The sequence below is a fragment of the Pseudorasbora parva genome, chromosome 17 (genome assembly GCF_024679245.1).
Source record: "Pseudorasbora parva isolate DD20220531a chromosome 17, ASM2467924v1, whole genome shotgun sequence".
NCBI lineage: Eukaryota > Metazoa > Chordata > Actinopteri > Cypriniformes > Gobionidae > Pseudorasbora > Pseudorasbora parva.
This window is the reverse complement of record NC_090188.1, coordinates 17018616-17042614: the sequence shown is the minus strand read 5'-3', so window position 1 is coordinate 17042614 and position 23999 is coordinate 17018616. Positions and strand designations below refer to the sequence as shown.

The 23999-nt window shown below is 35.6% G+C and overlaps 2 protein-coding genes across 6 annotated transcripts; one reads left to right on the top strand and one right to left on the bottom strand.

The window, feature by feature from the left end:
* Positions 1-426: 426 nt before the first annotated feature.
* rufy2 (RUN and FYVE domain containing 2) lies at positions 427-16819 on the top strand. The gene is given in 19 exon segments (XM_067420931.1): positions 427-905; positions 908-985; positions 2581-2754; positions 3145-3262; positions 3584-3685; positions 5061-5184; positions 5272-5336; positions 5487-5552; positions 5696-5765; positions 5855-5956; positions 6959-7075; positions 7171-7338; positions 7419-7516; positions 10759-10878; positions 10975-11104; positions 13042-13136; positions 13222-13270; positions 13420-13500; positions 15854-16819. Coding segments are annotated over 19 exon segments (2094 nt in total). The 5' UTR covers positions 427-712; the 3' UTR covers positions 15998-16819.
* Positions 16820-18660: 1841 nt separating this feature from the next.
* hnrnph3 (heterogeneous nuclear ribonucleoprotein H3 (2H9)) lies at positions 18661-23471 on the bottom strand. Of its 5 annotated transcripts, none has more exons than XM_067421588.1 (10): positions 23334-23390; positions 22431-22534; positions 22180-22320; positions 21632-21775; positions 20978-21116; positions 20186-20376; positions 19389-19594; positions 19145-19280; positions 18990-19046; positions 18661-18889 (listed from the first exon to the last, which is right to left on the bottom strand). In XM_067421588.1, the coding sequence occupies exons 2-10, from the start codon at positions 22516-22518 to the stop codon at positions 18810-18812; spliced, it is 1182 nt and encodes a 393-aa protein (XP_067277689.1). In that variant the 5' UTR covers positions 22519-22534; positions 23334-23390; the 3' UTR covers positions 18661-18809. The 5 variants fall into 5 exon arrangements, with proteins under 5 accessions (XP_067277689.1, XP_067277686.1, XP_067277688.1 ...); XM_067421585.1 differs by having other exon boundaries at positions 18662-18889; positions 22180-22335; positions 22431-22540; positions 23334-23471; XM_067421587.1 differs by having other exon boundaries at positions 18662-18889; positions 22431-22540; positions 23334-23471.
* Positions 23472-23999: the final 528 nt, after the last annotated feature.

Sequence of the window (23999 nt, the reverse complement as noted above, 5' to 3'; positions counted from 1 at the left end):
AGTCACAACTCCAACTTGAGGGGGTGTTCCAGTTAAAAGTTCTTACTGGGAATGAGAAACTTTCCAGCTCTGAGGACAAATGGAACGCATCAAATACTCTTATGGCCAACGTTTTTCACATAGCTTACTATATGTCATAGGCTATAAAAGGCGAAAAGTGTATTATTTATTTAAATATGCGTGCTAACAAAACTGAGAATTATTTTAATTTAAGTAGGCTAATTTTGTCTTTGAAGAAAGTGCATGGAAGTGGACAAAAACATTTTTGTTTCTTCATTCTTCACGAAAGCGACAACAATTTTATTAATACTCCCATTACGACAAACAGGCTAATAATTAAATAAATATTATTTGATTACGTCACAATTTTCCAGGACAATGTTCCATATAAGCGGTAGAGGGTAGTATATCCATACTCTTCTACTGAATTAGCCTACGTTTTTTAATGTTATGACACCACCCCTTTGCTGCAGACGGATCGTGCTGGAGTGCTCGGGTGTAAACAAATATACATTCTAACCATTTGTTCTCCAAAGATATGATGACCATATGAATGGAAAATATACGTCGCTTTTGGGGCGTTGACAAGCAACATCACATGGGAAAGCGCTTGAATTCCGTCGTTAACTGTTTATCAATGCCGCTCAACACATCACCGCCGTGGTTGTTAGGCGAAGCATTATCCTAAACCGTATGATTATTTACTTTAACGATGGCGACACCTGCAGAACAGGACCTTGTGTTGGCGGAAGCGGAGAGCAACAAAGAGAGAGCCCAAGTGTTCGGTATCCTCAGATTGCAGGAGGATAAATCGGCTGGTGAGAAAGCAAGCTGCGCTGCCATGAAATCTGGAGACGGGAGATGGCAGGCGCCCATATTCGCTTTAGCCAGAAAAGCGTCAGAAACTTTTCGGGTGGCATTCACGTCCTGCCCAAAGTGATAGAGCCTAAAACAGCGCCTTTTTCAGAAGAATGGGGTGCCAAGGGTAGGTTATGGATGACATAAAGTCCGTTTAGATGTAGACTACGTGTATGGCAAGCCATTGTAATATTTAATGCTGAAAACTATCTAGAAGAGGAAAACAATAATTTATTTAGGTTCTTGTTTTTATTGACTAATAAATAATATACTATACTAATTAAATCCAGTTAGTTGTCATTATTACCATTGCAGTTATACTGCAATTGTTCGAAACCTGCAATCACTTTAGCTAAGTTTTTTTGTGTAAATTAAATTATTTTTGTTCAATATACTACAAAACACTGAAACAACATTTTTTTAAAAAGTAAAAAGTATATATATATATAATGATCAAAATCACATATAATCACATATTTTTTTAATGTAATGGTTTCATTAAAAAAATGGAGATTATCTCTTAAGGTGGACACCCAACTTAAGATATTTTATTTATTATCTGAAGTGAACTATGTCATGTCAACAAATAGAAAAAAGTCATCCAGCTGTTTATTTATTTATCATGTTAATTATTGTGCCTTTAGCCCCAACAGCAGGTAGTATGGTATTTTTACCCCAAATACCATATTTTTACATATTCTTCCATTATTAAAAAAATGTTGCTTTAATTACATTGAACAAAGACATTTGTATATATATAGTCAATAATTCGAATTATTCCCATTTGCTACATAAATCTACAACATGTTCAACTTTGCGTTGCTTTTCGCAATGGCGTCAAAGATTAGTCAAATTTCCATGTGTATTGTCAAACAAAAAAGATAAATAGTTTGTTTTAGGTAGTAACGTTAAATTGGCTTGCCATACATCATTGTCGGAATGATGTCATAATGGCATGATGTCATGAAGAGTGCCTTATTGGTTTGTATTCATTTGTGCATAATAAATCTGGGTGTTTTACAATACTAAGCATCAGGTCATTCATACAGTTGTTATGAAGAATGTTTTTTAGGCATGTCAGTCCAAATCAGTATGCTGTTGATTTGTCATGACTGGCATTTGTTCCCCTCCCAGGAACAATGTCAAATAGCCTAACTGATAGTGAATGGATATAATAATAATAAAATAATAAGAGGTTATTAAACAGAGGATAAATTATATATTTTTATTTAAATTATTTTAAATGTTATATATAAAGCTTAATTCTCTTTTATCATATAAAGTGGCAATGGGAACCAACACCATTTAGTGGGAAGTAGATTACCAATGTCATCATGCTTGTTAGACATAACCTGTCTGAATATGTTTGCATATGAATTATTGATTAGCCTGATGGTTTAAACAGGGTCCAATGTATCACTAACTGATCAGTCAAACTGATAAGTATACAATTTTATTTAATTTGTGTAGTAAAAACAAAACATAAAACATACTGCTTTTTTAACAGTGCTTCTGTTATGGACACTCAACACCAGTTAAACACTTAAGGGTTTGTTAAAATTTAAACTCAGCAGTGTGGTCACATGTTAGTCCTAGGAAAACAGCCAGAGGTTGAAGTGCTGTGATGAGTTTAGTGTGATGTTGTTGTTTTTTTGTTTTAAATGTTTTTCTTGATGTCATTTTTGGTATGATATATGTTTTTCTGTGGCCTGTGTCTTCTAGCTTTTCGAGATCCTATGGCAATGGAACGAGCAAACTTACTTAATATGGCTAAGCTTAGCATCAAAGGCCTGATCGAGTCAGCTCTGAGCTTCGGACGAACTCTGGACTCTGACTATCCGCCTCTGCAACAGTTTTTTGTTGTCATGGAGCACTGCCTGAAGCACGGTCTCAAAGGTATGTTCAACCATCATCAGACAGCCAGCCACAGAGAACCATCTGTTAACCAGTTCTCATTTAAAGTCCCTATATGTTGTTTGTAGTATTCATTGTAAAATATTCTCAGTTATCAATATCTCATATATATTTACATAGGCCTATGTTTGTGTTAGGCCAGACAGCAACTGTTATGCCATGTAACTTTATAAAAGGAAAAGAAAATGAGGAAATGCCTATTTTTACTCATTCTCAGCTGTCAGATCACCTGAAGTTCTTGTCCAGTGAGCCAGTTCTGCCACAAAATTTAAATACTGTTAGGAATGGTGTTTGATTAAAGTTTTTGCATGCTATGTATGCCAGATCGTACCCTTGAGTTGTTTAACAAGCATGTTGGTCTTCATCTCCCAGTGAAGAAATCGTTTCTTGGTTACAACAAGTCGTTGTGGGGGCCTCTGGAGATGGTTGAGAAGCTGTGCCCAGAAGCAGGCGAAATCGCAGCCAGTGTACGGGACCTTCCTGGTCTTAAGTATGTTTGCACAAATCTGCAATGTTTTAATTTTGTCTAAATGAATCTCTCTAATACATAAGCAGGTCCACTATCAATCAAGTCTACTATATTATAAATATACGCATGGTTTCTCACACACACTTCTCACACTCATCACGTACACTAAGATGTTCTATTCAAAATAGGGAAGTGCAAATTTCAGTTCTAGTTCCTTGATAAAACTGAAACTTGCAACTGCAAGTTAAGCCTATTTCCACAGTCATGCATATCACTGTCTGTCTGTCTTTCTATCTATCTATCTGTCTACTTATTCTGAAAATGGTTGTATGTGTTTGTTAGGACGCCTCTGGGCAGAGCCAGGGCATGGCTGAGACTGGCGCTGATGCAGAAGAAATTGGCAGATTACCTCCGTCTCCTCATCACCAGGAAAGATATACTTAGGTTAGTTAGTTCCCTTTCAGTACCCTTAATTATTTTTTTTGGTCCTTTGTCACAATAGTTGCAGTGGATAATTGGTGATTAGAGAAGTGATAAGATGTCTGAGACAAACTAGTTCTGTGTTTCCTGCTAAGCGAATGAGTTTAGTGAACTGTGCTCGCTAGAGGGTGTGCATCACATGTAGCTAATAAAAGCTGAAAACAGTAGTGCTGCTTAGTGTTGTTGTGAAAACCATAAGACTTTTCTTTCAGTATTTGTTGATGAATAGAACATTCAAAAGGACAACTTTTATTTGAGATGAAAACTTTTGTAACATTGTAAAAAAATGTTGCAATTAATACATTTAATGCATCCTTGCTGAATAAAAGTGTATATATACATGGATACTATGTGCAATATTCACAAAATAAGAGAAAATTGTGCACCTTTGGATGTCAGAATCATAAATAAAAAAAGATGGTCTTAATTTTGACAGAGTACTGTGGTTGAAGCTAAACGCAGACGTTTATGGTTTACGGACAGACTGGACTGATAAAAACTGTGACTATTGCCCTATTATTAAAGCATGAATTTGATTAAATAAATAGGTCTACATAATATGCAGTTATGTAATATGTAGCCCTACATTTAAAGCACAAAATAATTTTTAAACCTGTAACTTTTTTTTCACGCAATTGCAAGTTTATATCTCCCAATTCGAACTTTATATCTCACAATTGTGAGTTTATATCACGATTTTGAGGATTTGCAGGATATAAATTTGATTTTCTGAGGAGGAAAAAAGCAGAATATATCTTGCTATACTTATTCAGAATTTGTGAAATATAAACTTGCAATTGCAAGAGGAAAAAAGTCAGAATAATGAGATATAAACTCAAAATTATCACTTTTTTTTTTACTTTCAGTGGCTTCCATAGACTGCCACTGCAGAACTGACATTTTCTGCCTCCTGATAGGCTCTGCCCACAAAATACATCAAACACTCTATTAAAAGACAAGAATAAATATTACGATAAATAAAATCCCTTTGAGAATTCTGTCAGAACTTTAAAAAATATGAAAAAGTAATACACAGTTAAATGTCATCATAATATCAAATGTAATATAATAGTGTGTAATAGGAACACAAATACTACATAATACTTTTTTTTTACAATGGAAAAACAACACATGATCAATATGTGCCAAGGGGAATTATAGTTTTAATTGACCATGTGTATTCTTTAGAGGTTTGTTTTCAGATTATCAATAAATGGAGACAGAATTTAGATCATAGACATTTGTCTTTATCTATCTACAGAATCGATCTGTATTTTTTGTTTTGACACTTATAACCAATGATAAAAATCATTATGTGTGTGTGTGTGTGTGTATTCAGTGAGTTCTATGAGAACTCAGCAGTGATGCTGGAAGAGGAGGGAGCCGTCATCGTCGGTCTCCTGGTGGGACTCAACGTCATAGATGCTAACTTATGTGTGAAAGGCGAGGACCTCGATACACAAGTATGAAGATTGTATATTGGCCATTTTAATAACCTGCCGTCTAGCTTCTGTTTGAGAAATATTAAGGCCTTGAATTGGAATCCACAGGTTGGTGTAATAGACTTCTCTATGTACTTGAAGAATGACATCGATGACTATAGAAGTGAAGAAAGGTAAACAATTATACTTGGTAGACAACACACTTTAATGTGAAGGGACATTTAAGTTGAATAAAAGTGTGATTAATTTATTACATTAAATCATTATAAAAACCATTATGTATTGTTCTGTATGAATAACCATGATAAATATTTTTTTAATAGAAATGGACAAATTGCAGCTATTTTAGATCAGAAGAATTATGTCGAAGAATTAAATAGGCAGCTGAAGTAAGTTCATGCTCTTTCTAAATCTTTTGTGATATACTGTATTTAAGATGAGTGATAATTGCCGTTTTTCTTTTTAACAGATTAATCCATTTTACCAAAGTACAACCTAGAGCTAATGAAATTTTAAAACTTTGTTTTTTAAGTTCTACAGTTCAAGGGTTACAAGGACGTGTGGAGTCGTTAGAAAAATCCAACTCCAAACTCATTGAAGAGGTACTGTTAGATTTCCCAAAAAAAGAGTCTGATATGTTAAATAGAAATATGCAATACTTACTATTTGTTGTCATCTTTATTTAATACAGTTGGCAATAGCAAAAAACAACATAATTAAACTACAGGAAGAGAACCACCAACTCAGAACAGAAAATTCTGTAATTCTTATGAAAGCACAACAGCGTCTTGAGGTATTGTTGAATTGTATGTTTTTTAAATATTTGTATAGATATTGTATACAGCGTGCATCTGCTACTATGCCATTCAGAAAGGCAGAGAATACTTAATGCGCACAAATATGTTTTAATATTTAAATTCATATACAATGTATATTGATTAATATTCCGTTTTTACCCAGCTAACAATTTTTGGTTCCCGGAACGTTAGTTTTTGGTTCCCAAAATGGTCTTTTTTTTTTAAGGATTTGGTTATCCGATAAACTTTTCTTAACAGAAATAGAATGTTTGTGTTTGGTTTGTAGAACATTATTTTAATGTTATTTTAACGTTGCTGTAATATTATTCTAACATTCCCCTAACCTCTTAACCCTGCTGTACGTCAATAATCATCCAACACAAAATTGTCCATTAAAATGTAAGATTTACTATATTTCACCAGACCAGGAGTACCCAGATTTTATATTTCTTCAGCACCAAATAACGACTTCAACACAATCTATGTTTTTTAAAATATGAAATTGATAAAATATGACATTAAAAATGAATAAACAATTATTTGACTTAAAAATAGGAAATCAATACATTGATTTCTTACCAGTCAATTGTACAGTTTAACGGGAGATGCTTCTAGTCCGTAAACAAAAGCTTCTCGATTAACATCATGTTTTCTTCAATAATTTACTCTCACATCTATATCAGTTATAAGTAATTATTTAGTAAAGAGATCGATAAATAAATGTTAGTCAGTCAGCCACAAATGTATGATTTCTGTGTTTTTCACACTATGCCAACCCTGTTTTTGATTGATCTCATTTCAACATAATTGCTGTATTAAACCTATTTCAGAGCTCTGTATAGGTCATTACACAAAAGTATCTGCAATGTTTTAAATGGAGAATATTATAAATGTGTGTAAAATATTATCTGCATAATGTTAAGATTTTCAAAAAAAAAAAAAAGTTTTAAATCAAAGTGCAAACCCTACACTATGTTGACTATATACTCTCTGTTCAGCTTGCTGAAGGAGATTTGAACTGTGAGCTGGATACGTACAAGCAGTCAAGGCAGGGCCTGGATGAAATGTACAATGAGGCAAGACGGCAACTCAAAGAGGAATGTCAGCTCAGACAGGTCTGTGTTTATAGCTAAATGTACCTGCTGTTCTGACTCTGCAGTGGCACTTGAAAGAGGTCAAACCTGTTTTTGAATGTATCTTTGTGCTCAAGGATGTGGAGAACGAGCTGGTTGTGCAGGTGAGCATGAAACAGGAGATGGAGATGGCCATGAAACTGTTAGAAAAGGACATCCATGAAAAACAAGACACTCTGATTGGACTTCGACATCAGTTAGATGAAGTTAAAGCCATCAATGTGGAGATGTACCAAAAAATGCAGGTAAAACGTATTTTATTAAGAGATCTTTTCAGTTTGTGGTTAAAATATGTTTTAATCGAGCTATTTATAATCATCAACAGTCTTCAGATGACAGCATGAGACAAAAAAATGACATGATCGCACGGTTGGAGGAGAAGACCAATCAGATAACGGCAACCATGAAACAACTAGAGCAAAGGTAAGAAGCAGTTCCTAATTTTATCATGTGGAAGCATAACGTTTAGTCATCGTATTCCTGAAGTGCATTCAGAGCAATTTCAATCGTTTTTGAGTGTTTCAAATGCTTTGTTTAGGCTGTTTATTTCTAACCTTGCGTTAATACAATGTATATAAAAACTTTTATCTAAAATATCTGTGGTCAGTTCAAAGTTTAAGGAATGTTTTATTTGCAGATTGCAGATAATAGAATATATACTACTGATCAGAAGTTTGGGGCCAGTAAGATTGTTTTTTGTGTGTGTTTTGAAAGACTTTTATTCAGCAAGGACACATTAAATTGATCAAAAGTGACAGTAAAGACATTCATAATATTTCCACAAAAAAAACAAGAATGATTTCATGTGATGCTGAAAACTGGAGTAATGGCAGTTGAAAATTCAGCTTTGCCATCACAGGAATAAAATGCATTTTAAAATATATTAAAATAAGTTATTTTAAATTGTAATAATATTTCACAATATTACAGCTTTTACTGCATTTTTGATCAAATAAATGCGGCCTTGATGAGCATAAGAGTCTACTTATAAAACGTATTATTTTAAAAAATCTTACAGACACCAAACGTTTGAACAGTAGCATACCAGTGTAAATGCATTTCAGGATATGATATCTGCTTTTACAGACTAAATCAAATTAGTGTGCATTGATGGTGTCAGATCCATCAGTGCTTTTGTTTCATCAGTGGAACTGGTTTTCAGAGTGTCTGGAAGTGTCTAGATACCCGATAGCATGCTGTGGACTTTGCATGCTTGACTTGAAGGCTCATTGAATGGCTTTCTCTCATCTAACCGCTCATCCTTTAGCATCTGTTATTTTCGTGTGGTGACGTGGTGCTGTCATGTCAACTTCTCTGTCCACATAAATCATCCTTCCCTTCTTATCCGTTGATTTATCGCCATCGTATTTCTGATGTTTTATGACTGCACTGCTTAAAAAGTTCTTAAGCTTTGAGATGAATTTGAAATTCACTGATATTTACATCCTCTTTCCCTTTTTGTTCCCCTTTTCATTTCTTTTTTGTCATCATCTCCCTTCCTCTAATTCCATGATTTTCCTCAATCAACAAATAGCGACAAAGACCTACTCAGCCAGACAAGAACTCTCGCTATGTCGTTTGTAAAATGCGCTAGCACAGATACTGAGCACCAATACAAACTCGTCAAAGATATTTCCTTCTGATATTTAGACAAATTTGCTCTTTGTTACTTGACACTAGTTGTGTGGCGATATGCAGTGTTCTTAAAAAGTGACAAGTTGATCGTTTTCGCTAGCCGTTTTAAGTTTTATTTGATGATGATAACTGTTTTCCACATACTATTTAATAAGCAAATCTTTTTTGTGGTTCTATAGCATAATTATTTACCTGTAACATTTAACAAAGAAACCACAAATATGACATGGCTTTTATCATAGTCTTCAATAAATTTGATGTTTTCAACTATTTGTAACGGTTTACTGTGAATTATTTGTCAAAAAAAGTTAAAAGACAGTTCACTCCTATTACCTAGAATGGGAGAAACTGCACAATATGGTAAATGTGGTTAAAGAGCCAATCGCTGATTGCATCACTGCAGCTGCCGTTAGAAGCTCCGGGTTCCCATAGAAACCCGAGACTCGTGCTCAGAGGTGGGTAGTAACAAAGTAAATTTACTTTGTTACATTTACTTGAGTATATTTTTAGAAAAAATTTACTTTTAAAAGTAGATTAAAATGTGTTTACTTTTACTTAAACTCAAGTAAATTTCAAATGAAAAAATTGTACTTTTACTTCGTTACACATGGCGACGTGCCTTTCGTCTCGTTACTTTAGTTTAATGCAATACATGTTAAGAAATACGTTATCTCTTTTTCTAGGGCATGAGCGATGCCCCATTCACAAATGAATCACTATTTTGAGTTGATTCTCTTCAAGGACTTTATCAACCAAGTTGTCAAAACTGTCTGAATTGGTTCGCAAATCAGTTTGAATAATTTGTTCAGTTCCCTGCTCGCACTAAATCGTTTCTTACTCAGTCGTAACAGGAAATGTTAGAACATCAAGAGCTTGGATGAAGTGGCCATAGACCGAACATTACCGTCAATTGAAAGTAAATCTGCAAATGCATCCTATTGTTTTGCCAGCGAGGAACATCTTTATTGGTTGAACTGATCTATGTCTGCTGTATGTGAACAAGCTACCTTCAATTTCAATTCGTTCAGGTAATAATTTTTTTTACAACCAAACATTATTACGCCACTACAAAGTATGACATTACTAGTAATATTCGGACAAATATTTGAAGTGAATCAATGTGTTTTGATAAGAAAAATATCCATATTTAACACACTATCAAGTAAAATATCCAGCTTCCACCAGAACGCCTTCTGTATTAAACTTAGGAAAAACCTTTTAATACTGTTCAAATAACACAAATAAGAGTCAGGACAACAATGTTCTTCTTTTGGTTTACTGTGCCATATGAATTACCAAACTTGTATCACCGAACACAAGTCTTTTGGACAATGAACTGGCCAACCAAAAACTAACCCAGAGTTAATCTCTAGATTTGCCAAAAAGAGATTATTCCTAAATTTACATACAACCCAAAACACTACATTTCGCAATACTCTGCAGGTTCACTTTATTTTGATATTGTATAATATTAACATTTTGGATTGTTAGACAAAGCAAAGAATGTGCAATGATTTTTGGGCTACAAATGTCAGAAATAATGCTTGTCTCTTCCGTGTTTGTTGCAAAGAAATGTAGTTATGATGATAATAATAATAATTTAAATTCAATATCTATCTAAATATGAACATGTTATTGTATTGTTGTAATATAGACTGTATATGATTCGAACTAACTAGCTACTTGAGTAGTTGTTTTTTATTGGATACAGGCAGTTTTTGAGATTCCAGGATTCCCCATTTAAATAGATAGGACTTTGTCTTGTATGCCAGTAATAGCTTCTCGTAGCTGTTGCAATTATGGCCGCAAAGTGAACAGACTTTCCCTTCTGAGATTTCAAACTCATTTCAACTTTCTGGCTTTTCAGCGCAACATTTCTGTCATTTGGCTCTGTTTTTGTTCCCGCTCTATTGTGGCTGTTGAATTATGGCCATCTTTTTATTTTTTTATTTTTGTTGTTCCAATACATTCCCTCCCATTCCATTACATTCAGAACCGTAGTTTTACCCAGTTGGTTTGAATTACACCAGATTGCAGGATGCCGAGAGGGAACGTGCCAGTGCCGAAGACGGGGTGCGCAAATTCAAGCAGGACTTCACGAACAAAGCTGACAGTCTCCAAAAGCAGATAGTCCAGAGAGAGAAGCAAATGTATGTTTGTTCATGCGCCTCATTTTGAACTAGAATTAACCACTGTCTCATTTATTTAGATGTTGAAGGGGATTTTAATAGATTCTTTTTGTTTAGGATGCAGCTGGAAACTGACTTGAAAATAGAGAGGGATTGGCGGCAGACGTTAGAGAATGAATTAGAAAGAGAACGAGAGACCATCACCCAACTCGCTGCTGAAGCACAGCAGATCAACGGACTCAAAAAAGTAAGATGGATTGCTATTTGCTCAATAATGATGAGAGAGATGAATCTTGTATCCATTAAGTCCAAAATAAATCTGTATGAGGGCCAATATGCGTCGTCAACCTTTATTTCGATAGCACATTTAAAAACACAAAAGTTGACCCAAAGTGCTTTACAGATCAAACAATAATTAAAAAATAGTAAAATAACAAAATAATAATAATGAACTATCAAAACATTTAAATTCAACATTGTATATGTTATCAGCCTCAAAACACACTTGGTAATGTATTTGAAAGCCACAGAAAAAAGACTATTTCATTATTTTAGACCAAATAATGCCCTGAATTTCACCAGGAGCCAGTGTAGGGATGCTAAAACTGGGCAAATCTTTCCTCTTTCTTAAAGGTGTCATGAACTGGCTTTTTTATTTTTGATACTGTTGTCTGAGTTCAACTAATGACGTTTGTGTGGTTTTTACATTCAAAAATATCATAACTAATAAGTAATAAGAAAAAAAAATTCAACACTGGTTTTGAGGCTCTCTCCAAAATGCTGGGTTTTGATGGGCGTGCTGCACTGGAGACTTAGAAGTAAACACCCACATCTAGGATTGGATATGATTTGCATATTTCATTTCAGTTTTGAAAGCGGCAACCGGAATTTTCAAGTACGTCTTTATCAAACCAAGACAATGATTTATTTCTCACCCACCTGCGATTGATTGGACTATTATTTTTCTATTACGTAGCCCGCACGATCGTTCGATATAAGCGCGAACCACACAACATACACATACGCGCGCCCTTCAAATGTCAAGTCCAGAGAGAGTGACCAACAGAAAGGATTATAATGAGATTCATCGGCCTGCCCGGGACGTTGTGCTTTGCGAACCCTGGCCCATACATGTCTGAGTCCAGTGTGCTAAAGGTATGTTCTGTTAGACACGTACACATAAGCAAAACGATCTTTAGCAATGCTATTACATATAAAAAACACGTTTTACTCACATAAGTGTGTTGCCCCATTCTTCCTGTTGGATATAGAAGAATAGCATTGTGAGATTTGTTTACAAACGATCACGCAGTGAAATGAAGCGAACACCATTTCTTCCCCACGTCAGCTGGAACTTAAAAATAAAGTTCAACCACACATTCCTAATATAAGGATTCGAAGGAAGCTTATGCAGCAACTTTGTTCTACACATAGACTGTAGGTTCTTCCACAACCAGGAATAGCGCAATATCTTGCTATATTCTTCGGTATGTTTATTGCTGCTGGCTAGCGTGATCCGATGAGTGGGTGAGCTACTGAATTACACCTGCTTATTATTCAGTAGAGGCTGTGTTTCGTCAGTCGATGATGTCAGGATGTGAACACGATCGGTTTCTGGGCCTGGTGTCTATAAAAGCTTTTCTTTGACTAACAAGGAAGTTTTCAGCTCTGAAACTTACAGGATAGTCTTATATTACCATGATCTTTTATACATCAAAAGCTCAAGGGAAAGTTGATTTCTCAATTCATCACCCCTTTAACCCTGTTAACTTCCTGGATGCTGGGGCAGACCAATATACAATGAGCTGCAATAGTCTAACCTTAATGAAATATTTCCAAGTCAGTATGGGAAAGTAGATGCTTTATTTTAGTGATCGATCTCAGGTGATAAAAACTACAGTTGACAACAGCACTGATCTGCTTATTGAAAAGTAAAGATGAGTCAAAAACTGAGGCTTGAGGTACACCACATTGTAGCTGAGCTAATGTAGAAGCAAACTTTCCTTAATTAACAGAGAAGAAAAAACACTGGAGGGTCGTCCCCTGGATGCCCAATCTTAACGATTTAGAAGAATATTATGGTCAATTGCGCGTATCATTAAATACGCTTCTTTGTAGATTCTTTGTTTGACTGTATGCCAAACATCCTGTCTTGGGCTCTGATGTATCTTGATGTCTTTTTAGGAGTTTCACAGGTTGCAGGATGAAAACATGCAGCTAAAGGGAATTTGTGAAGAGCAGGAACAGGCGCTGGAGGAACTAGGCTGCAAACTTAGCGAGTATGTACGATTTAAACATCAGTGTCATTTGGGAGCCTTCAAATCATGTTATTCTTTTACTAATATACAAATTTTTCTTGTTCAGGTCAAAGTTGAAAATTGAAGACATAAAAGAAGCCAACAAGGCACTTCAGGTTTGCATTGAAACATTGTTTGTTTATGTACCATGCTATACGTATAGCAGAGTAATCTTAAAACACCACTGCTTTTTTGTAAGAAAATTATCTAAGTTTAATGAGTCCATTTGTCCCGCATGTTCATATTAATAAAGAATTTATTTCAGGGTGGACAGGTCTGGCTGAAGGACAAAGATGCGACGCACTGCAAGCTTTGTGAGAAGGAATTTTCAATCTCCAGAAGAAAGGTCTGAACCAAAATGCAATACTGTAATACACAACAGCTGGCTGACAGTTCTCACACATCCACACTAATTCAACTGCTCTAAATATAGACATTTATTGCCATATTGGATTAATGCACTTGAAAACATTTCCAGATGAGGATTAGATGACGCTTGAATGAAAGACTGAGTTGGCAAACCTCGAACTCGTCATGAAATTAAAATTCATGTTTTTTAAATCCGTGTTATAGATCTTGTGAATGATTCATACATTACCTCCCAATCTGTAATCAAAATGTTAACTTAAGCTAAATGCACACTTTCAGAACAAATCTGAATATTTGTTTATCTGATTAGAATCTGATCTAAAATTATTTATCAAATTCCAGTCGAATTTGTGACCCATCACCCCATGCCACTCTTTTGTTTTATGAATGATGTTGCATTGATATGTATACACCAAAAACAACAACAACTGCAACATATTGGGGCTTGCAATGCAGTATCTTATTTACAACATGACAATATGTAGCCGCTGTTCACACTTGGATTTCAATTGGATATGCACAATAATCAGATTTGGACTAACAGTCTGAATTAGGCTTAAAGCTTCCAGTGGAAAAACAGTCTTTTCTCTGGTGATGTATGCCTACTTTCACAAATCAGTCCTTTCTTACAATCATCTAAAACTTCACATTCATATCTGCCTCCATCCAATCAACAACTGTTGGCTTGAACCAAGTTTCCATTCTCCATCTTTTCTTTTGTATTTTATTTAGGATGATCTGTTTCATTCCGCTAAAATGTAAGTCACGATTGTGGTCGTGGCCAGCTATGAGGTCACCAAGGTCCGGACCTCTGTATTTGCCTGAGGTGTATATAATAAATGTTGTGAAATAAATGCCTAATATAGTATTAACACTACTTTAGTGTTGCAAGGATATAGCCAGGCACTAAGAACTTCTCATCGGAGCTGCCTCAGTGGTTTGTCTTTGTCTTTATATCTCAAATATTATATTTGAGATGGTCAATCAAATCAAAGTAGGCAGGGCTTTACATTCACAGAAGATGCTTAGTGCGAATTCCAGCTTAACGCTTCTGTAAACGGACATAAAGTGTGAATGCTAACCTTAACATTTCATATTTGACAGCTGTTTTAGGACAGAAATGTTTAACAACCGGCAAAAATAATGATACAAATTTGACACATTTTTCCGTTTTTAATTAAAAATCGAATTATAATTCAAGTGATACATGTAACTAACGTCTTTTTTCTAATGTAACACCTATTTTGTCAGTGTGAGGGGAAAAGAAACATTCATGAAACCTGTTTTTCATCAGATTAGACAGAATGTGTAAGGGAGAGCGGGGCACAACCTAATGCTTTTTGTCTGTCTCAGTTTGTGTAAATCCACTTGGGATTCAGAGTATTTCTTTTTTTCCCACATTAATTTCACACGTCGAGTACAATTATGTGGTTTTGTTTCATTAATACAGTGTATAATTTTTTTCTTGATTTACCTCGAAAGAATGGAAGTGAAATGTGACAACATGCCCCATAGGTGGGGTACAGTCTAACATGAGTATATGACAGATTAAAATGTTATCTGATATAATAAAAAGAAATATTTTTTTAAAAAATATTTTTGTAAAAATAAACATTTTTTGTGTTTGACAACAAACACATTGCAAAATACAGCTATACAACATTGTTCAGAAAGTATGAATTATTATGTTTTGATCTATGGCTTTTCTTATGGTTTCTCAATTCGTAAAAGTATAGAATATAATTTTTGGGTGGCCTTCAAACATCTTAAAAATGCACAAATGTAGATCAGGGGAGTATTCCCCCAAACCCCCCCTAACTACCTTAAATTTGAGACCTCACTGTTTTTAAAACCCTGCTTACGGCCCTGGTCACAATATGGAAGATCTGTCACTACTTCTGTTAGATTGTGACTTGATGGGAAACCCCAAAGGCCTGTTCACACTAAGAACACAAGCAAGGCTCAAGCTCAAGTTGGGTTGATTCTGACTGTTTTGACGTTCATCAGCTGGAAAAATAGTTCTGAAAGTGATTCCAATGATGCCGTTCCTATGTGTCATATCATTGTAGTGTGGACTTCCCTATTCTCATAGAATTTGAATGATTATCAAAGCTTTAGCCTTATATTTATCATCCTTGGTGTGAGTGGGCTTTCTGAATTGTTTTGAATTTTTCTCCTATGAACAACTAAAAAAAAATCCCCAGAGCATATTTGGATGATTCCCAGAATATCATTTGTAATGATTAATTTTGAGTCTGATCCAAACCAAGAGACTACTGGCCCTTTAATTGAAAGCTCTCACGATCTATTTCTTGTCTTTGTTTGAACAGCATCACTGCAGGAACTGTGGGGAGATCTTCTGCAATGCCTGCTCAGATAATGAGCTGCCGCTCCCGGCTTCACCCAAACCCGTGAGAGTCTGCGACACCTGCCACGCTCTGCTCCTCCAGCGCTGCTCCTCCAATGCAACATAAGATAGAAATGACAGCACATCACCACAAGGGCCAATATCAGCTTTCAATCGGACACTGCACTGCCCCGCGTCGTCAAAGTGACCAAAATGGATGCACCGGTTTCTCTGTTTGAAGTTTACATTTCACATAGGAAAAAGCCTTTTGCCACAGAGCAAACTTAACGGCGCTTGTGCAGATGGCCAATGCAGTGTTTGTGCCCAGTGAAAGAAATGATTTTTACAAATGGATTAATGACTGAATCCCTCCATCTGGGCTGCAAGTAGACAGATTTAGATTATTTATATTAGTACAACACTCCCATGCATTGTAAATATACTTTTGATATATGAAGGGTGAACAGGTTTCATTCCTCACGAGTCAAAAGTAAGCAAATGCAGTTATTTAAGGGATATCGTTTCTTGATATTTCAAATTCAGTTGAAAGAACCATACATACATTCATGTGTGCCTGCATAACAAGCCAAACTGATAAACAGGGATTTGACATTTCCTTTGATGGGCAAAACAATGTGTGTGTATACAAGTAAAAATGTTGTCAGTGCCACCCAAGCATGACTGAGATAGATTCACGTCAAATAGCACAGAAATAATGTTTAATATGGTGTTCAGGTTTCTTGTCTGCAATACTGTATTATTTCACAATTGCAGATTTATATTGGTACAGAACTGGAACACTACTCACTTTGAGTATTTGTGCTAACTTTTGTCTAAAAAAAAAAACAACAACAAAAAACCAATCTAAATACAACTGTTAACTTAAATGTGAGATTTATGTATGAAACTGTACATATGCCTTAAACCACTAAAGTTGATTATAATTCCACTTGTGTGATGGATCTTATAGGACCTTAGTATTTTACTGCGGCAGTACACACTACTGTTCAATCTGGGGGAGGGTACAATTATTATTATTAATTATTTTATTTATTTTTTGAAGGAATCTAATACTTTTATTCAGCTAGGACACTTTAACCTAGGGGCCTATACCATGAAGATGGTTTAGCTGGTTAGCCAGATATGTTTAAGCGTAGTTTGTGCCAATCCTGGGTTTTAGGTGCCATTAATGTGGTTTAGCTTTCAGCTGTGTTCTTGGCCATAGTAACTTACGCTCCACGGCTAACCTACTCCAGGGCAGGTTATGTTCTGGATAAGAGATCTCAAACTGAAATTGGAACAGTCAGCTGTGAGTAAAGTGACACACTTCTGATGTGTATAATAATTTATGTAACTATTATACACTTAATTAATTACACATTTATCATTTTAGTTAATAAATCATTAATAGGCACTTTGTTAAAATATAAACAGCTAATATAAAGTCATACAAATAAGCTTTAAAATCAATAAAGCTATTAAAAAGAAGCTTACTGAGCTTAAATGTTCAATTCTCTCCATATATCAACTAAAATAACTTCATGACTTTAACTTGCATTGACGTATAATATTTTTTCTTTAAGTTTTCCTCTTTCATAGACAGCTCTTTTCTTTTTTTTCCGTGTAACTGTTTAAATTCGTAATATTTTTCAATCAGGTAATAATCTATGGGAGAGAAATGAATCTCAATTCCATTGATCCACAGCGTGTGATTGGCTGTTCACTCCTGATGTCACACCTGAACTCAGGATCAAAGCCTGAGTTGACAGAGGAAGCTGATGATCATGATCATGATACCAACAAAGCCTGAATAGATTGGTTTGGTTTTGCCAACTCGAAACTAATCCTGTAACCCTGAGTTTGTTCTACCATGAAACTACCATCATGGTACAGGCTGAAGGTGAAGCCTGACATTTGTAATAAAAGTCAGAAAAAACATTTATTTTTAAATGTAAGTTTATTAAACCTTTATATGCATTTTTTTGATCAAGTATCAAATTTGATGCATCAGGTTTTTATGGCTTAAATAGTATGATAGGAGAATATGAAGTTCAAACTCGAGGAGGAAAAATATACTTTTGAGACCCAAACTAAGAAAAATGCAATTTTATACAGACTACTTACATAAAATGCATATAAATATTAGTTATCACTGTATCTCCCAATAATATAAATGTAATAGTTTGTTAAGAGGTTGTTCACCAAAAATTCACATTGATAATTTGGAGGCAATATATAGTCGGCTTAATGGGGTTAAAGCAATCAAGTTACATTAAAGAAAAGCAGAAGAGACCCCCCCCCCCCCAAACGGTAGTGTAAAAAAAACTCGAAAACAAACCGAATAAGCTACACAAATCTTCTTGAGCACTGGAAACCATAATATAAATTGTTACCATATGTTCAATCTAGCTCTAATCAAAACCAAGATGGCACACTTTATTCTTACATGACAGTTGCCTTCAATGAACATTCTCTGGTTACAAATAAAATATACCAATAAAAGGTTTTATTCCATAGATGTGTAAATTTCACAGGTTTCAATTAGAAATTTTACTGAGCAGCAAAAACAAGTAAACATCCAAAATGATGTTATTGCTTTAAAAGTGCAATCTCGCACTCAAAACTTGTGAATCAAGCTATTCATAACAATTTTCGAGTCAAAATACATACAAAGAGCATATCTTAGACCAACACAGAATATGTAATATAAAATTCAATAAGTAAAATGTACAGTAGTAGGTCAATATATATATATATATATATATATATATATATATATATATATATATATATATATACACAACCACTCATACTCTTCAAGCCTGGAAAATATTTGTCCATATTTCATAGGAACATGTGAAAACATATTCGTACAAAAAGATCATCCAAGCTGGAAGCTTCAACTTTGGGTTGAAAAGTGCATGTATTGAAAACATTCCTCAGTACATTCCCCTTAGTCCACTTCCTCGAGAGCCCATGCTACCAGAGTTGCCGTAGAAACCTCCTCCACGGCCTGGCCCTAAAACAAAAGACTAACATTTGAATGTTTTCTTCACACCTTAACATCCATACATGTCAACAAAACTATTACATAATAAACTCTACGTAGTCATACTAACCCATCTCAGACGGTCCACTTGAAGTTGAATTCAGGAAAAGCTCAATGTAACGATGCTCTACAAAGAGGATGCAATGATGATTGAGATGCAAAAAACAAACAATCACATGGACAGCGATGATATTTGACTAAGGCAGAGGTTTGGAGACAACTTACGCATATGATTCTTGTCTTTTGACATGGCAGACACAGCATCTTCATGAGATCTGAACTCAACATCTGCCTCTCCTGTAGACTTTCCATTGGGTCCTACATCAATGTGCACCCTCACAGGGATCAAAGGGGCAAAGAACTGAAAAGGAAAAAACACTTACATGAGGGCAATAACACCTTTACTTTTGTAAAGATATTTGTAAAGACTATTGTAAGGATATAGAAACAACACTGTGGTGTTTCTTACATGTGCAATATCTGCCTCTGTAGCACGGAACGGTAGGCCTCTCATGTGCACAAAATGGCCGCTGTGAAAGCCTGAGTTTGAATCGTTGCTGTAGCCATGACCACCCATTCCTCCTCTTCCTCTATCACTCCGCACGCGCTCTTCAAACATGCCGTTACCAAAGCAGTAGTTGTTACAGCCATTGTAGTTGTCAAAGCCACCATATCCTTTTGAAGGAGAGACAATACTTTAATTTGAGGTCTGAAACAATAATAATAGCTAAGGTCTGAAACGTTAATAATACCTAAGCCACATATTAATTTCCTGTCAGCAAATATACATAACCATTCAAAAGTAGGGTCTGTAAGATTGTAGACCCTAAAACTGTAGGTTTAAATGTTTTTGCAGAAAGTCTCTTACGCTTACAAAGACTGCATTTATCTAATCAAAAACAGTAACACTGAAAAATTACTTTTACATTTTTTTTAAATACTTTTAAAAAAATTTGCATTACTCAGCAGTTCAGTGTCACATGATCCTTTAGAACGATCATTCAGATGTTTCTGTGAAAACGCTGCTATATTTACAGATTTTTTAAAGAAAAAAAAACTATTTATTTGAAAAATAAATTTTTTGTAACATTATAAATGTCTTTACTGTCACTTTTGATCAATTTAATGTGACTTTGCTGAATAAAAGTATTAATTAAATTTATATAAAAGAAAACTCTGACCCTTAAACTTTTGAACATCGGTTACTATCCATCTTCACCGAAACCTAGTGAGAGTTAATTAAAAAAGATGAATAAAATAGCTTACCCCCACTGTAACCACCTCCGCTGCGTATCTGGTCCAGGACAGCACCTCCTCTTCCAGGCCCGGGCCCAAAGAAGCTACCACGTCCCATTATGGGTCTGTCATATGGACTAGGCCTCTGTCCCATCATCCTCCGGGGTACTTCGTAGTAAGCACGCATTTCATTTCGGCTGCTTTTGAATATCTCTATGTACCTGAGTTTATTTTGAAATGCAATGCGTTAATGAACTTGAATGCTGAATGTTTAACAGAAATAAGGAGAGGAGAGACAGTATTTGGGGCCCAGTGACTAATTTCATCACAATAACTGACAATTTATCATCAGGTATTGTCGAGAGGGAGAAGTAATAAGTGTCTGAAATGCTGCCTGTACTATACAGACCCGTTCACACCAAGGATAACTATAATGCTACTGATAAAGATGAGAGAAACAATATATAAATCACGTTCAGAATGATCTTTCCACTCTCGTTCTTGGTGTGAACGGGCCTTAACTTTTGAAATTTAACTGTATCTAAAGGTCATTTTTAGACCAAAGCATAATCTTAAAAGTATATTAGAGTTACAAAAAAAGGCTCCATTGTTTCTGCAGTACGTGTTGCCCAACGACATTATGAAATCATATTTCTGCTTATTGCCTATTTTTTGCCCCCTTATGACAGTGTAATGTAAAATTAAACATTCCAAGTGTAATAATATGATCAAACCATCTTTTTCCAGAGCAGAAAGATGCATGACCCCCCACCCCACATTTAGAGATAGCATTAGCACCCAGCCCAGTCTTGCCGGCCCCACCTGTGCCCTATTCTTTCCTTGTGTTTCCCCAGAGCCTTTTCTGCTATCTCCTTTGAGGCAAACTGCACGAAGGCTTCCCCTGTGCTCCTCCCCTGGTAGTCCATCGGCAATGTTATCCCATTTGGCACGATTTTCAACCCTTTAACCCAAGGACAAATAACCCCACATGGGGAGACATGTTAAAGAGCCGCAACATTCTCATCTGCAGAAAAGACATCCCCCCCCAATTGAGCCCGTAAATCATTCCCTATGGTAGACAGAAATCCCTAGAGTAGACCAGGATGAATCCATGAAATTATAAGACAATCAATCAAGAAATCATAGCACAGCTGTCTCTAGGATGCTGGCAACATATAAATAACATTTAAAAAAACAACCAGAACATGCTTAATAATAGTTTAATATGAGAGTTAGAAAAGTACATACAAATAAAAACTAACTATATATATATATATATATATATATATATATATATATATATATATATATATATATATATATATATATATATAGTTAGTTTTTTTATAGTTATATATATATATGGCATGATATACTTTCTCTGGAACCACTGACATTCAAACACCACAACCCAAAAAAGATTTCCTAGCTATACCTGCAAGTCTAGAAAATGCTGAAGTCAAACAACAGATGTACCTGAAAAGAACTGTACAATTTCTTCTTTACTGCAGCCGAACGGCAGTCCTCTCAGACGCAACATACAACCACTGCTGCCGTCATAGTCTGTGGGACCGGAGCGTTTCAGCACCCAATCCATCTCACTACGGTTTGACCTGAACACTATGGGAAGGGTCAAGAGGCAGACAATATGTTGTATTTTAACATAAGTACAAATGTGCAGACATCTCATCTGATTTAACTCGTGCCTTTTGAAATCATACTTGTTTTTTATCAGGGAATGATTGGTTCGTTGTGATTTCTAATTGCTGCAAAATCATGTGAGTGTCAGGTTGCTGGAGCCAAAAGGAGATGTTATCAAATGTGTTGATCAAATATTACAGCTACATGAATGTAAAAAAAAAAAAATATATATATATATATATATATATATATATACATACATAAACACACACACACATATATATATGTGTGTGTGTGTGTGTGTGTGTGTGTGTGTGTGTGTATGTGTGTGTGTATATATATATTTGGTTTCATTGTGACTGTAAATACGGACAAGAGTGTACCTTCGATATAACGGTGACCCATGTATTTGCGATCTTTTGCCAAAGCCCTTTTAAAGTCTTCTGATGTCTTCAGTTCCAGAAATGCCTCTCCACTCGGCCTTCCCTCTTTGGAGAAGGTAAAACACACCCCATTGACCTTCCCTATAATGTCACAATCTGGAATTAACAAAGAAAATGACAATTGTATCTCTTTTTCTTCAAACTCACACAGAACGTTACATAAGATGCTTTCAATTTAAATGTTTGCATACCAGAGAAAAAGGAAGCCACTTCCTCCTGTGTGCATGACCAGGGTAAACCACGGATACGCACCACATAACCTTCATCATTATGAGACATGTTTACCTTGTCAGGTCTATATCTGAAAAACAAATAGTGTGAAACATGGGCTGCGCCTCCAAACCCAGTGAGTTGCCTACCAAGACACCACTGTGTTAACTAGTCACTACTCGATCAAAATAGTTTGCATCAGTCTTGACAACTTGACAGTATCAAACCCAGTAGCTGCCTATCCAAAAATAATTGATGGCCATCACAGGAGAGCTCGGAACGCACGTATCACATCTAAAAATGCTATCTAACGTTAAGTAAGTTAGGCAGTTCGCTATGTTTATGTTGTCAAAAGTCAGAGGCGTCATTCAATAGATAAAAATACAAGCATGTCACATAAATGCAGCGTTATGGTGTACGTTAGTTGAAAGAGTACTGACTAGTAAGTAGTCAGTACTCTAACTGACTAGTATAAACCAACTGGCATCTTATATTAGCTTTAGTCAATTAAGTTAGTTAGCTAGCTAGACAAGCACTAACGTTACCCGGTCTGTCAAAAATACAATTGGCTTTTAAACTTAAGAGCAGGCTAACATGGTAAATGTTATATAGAGCATTCCAAAAGCAGATCGGTGATGTGTCAAGCTAAACGCAGCCGACAACCGAAACGGAAAGTGAACTTTAATCAAAACGACTTTAACATTAGCGAGATATTCGTACTACAGGAATTAACGACTGACAAGTTGTCAGTTTCTGGGCGAAACCCAGCACTTCCGCGATCCAAAGTACGCAAAATATATTTACTATTAAATGTAAAGGATCAACTTCTACATACAAAGTTAAATGTGAAGTAATATGTACATGAATATCGAATAACTTCTCACCGTCAAGCGCCTGTCCTCTCAGGTAACCCTGAACGAATAGTCCTGTAGTCCAGGATAGTCGAAGTCTCGCGAGAACGCGCCTGTCAGAGGACATTGACCTCGCTGCAGGCACGCAGAACGGTCTGACGTGTGAGGCGAGTAGCTCCAAGCGCATGTGGCACGAGGATTGAGGAATCATCAAATGTAGTCACTAGGGTTATACTTAAGCCTGTATAATACTGCAATGTGGCACATTCGAACGCTCCAGACTCATAATAGGGCCATGTGTACTACTACCGCGAGAGAATCTGCAGCTTAAGACTGTGGAAGTAAAGCAAGCCAGTGAAGCTTTTAGAACTAGGCTATCCATTGGCATAAAGTTGGTTTGAGGTTGGACGCTATGAATGTCCATTAAACACTTTAATGCAAATAAAATAAATGTAAATCACAGAAATAAATATAGAGTTTTTTGTTTTTACAGTTCAAAAAAATCTGTAAGGGCTAGTGTTTTTTTCTACCGTTTTTCCTCCATCATTTAGGCCTATTATTACTTAATTAAAGTAACGTGTAACTGGCACCTTAAAATAAAGTGTTACCATGATTCATTATAGCCAAATCTCACGTTAATCTTTTCTTGACTATATACAGTAGATAGCATTAGATCACCCGAAGAGTCCTTAGTTTTAT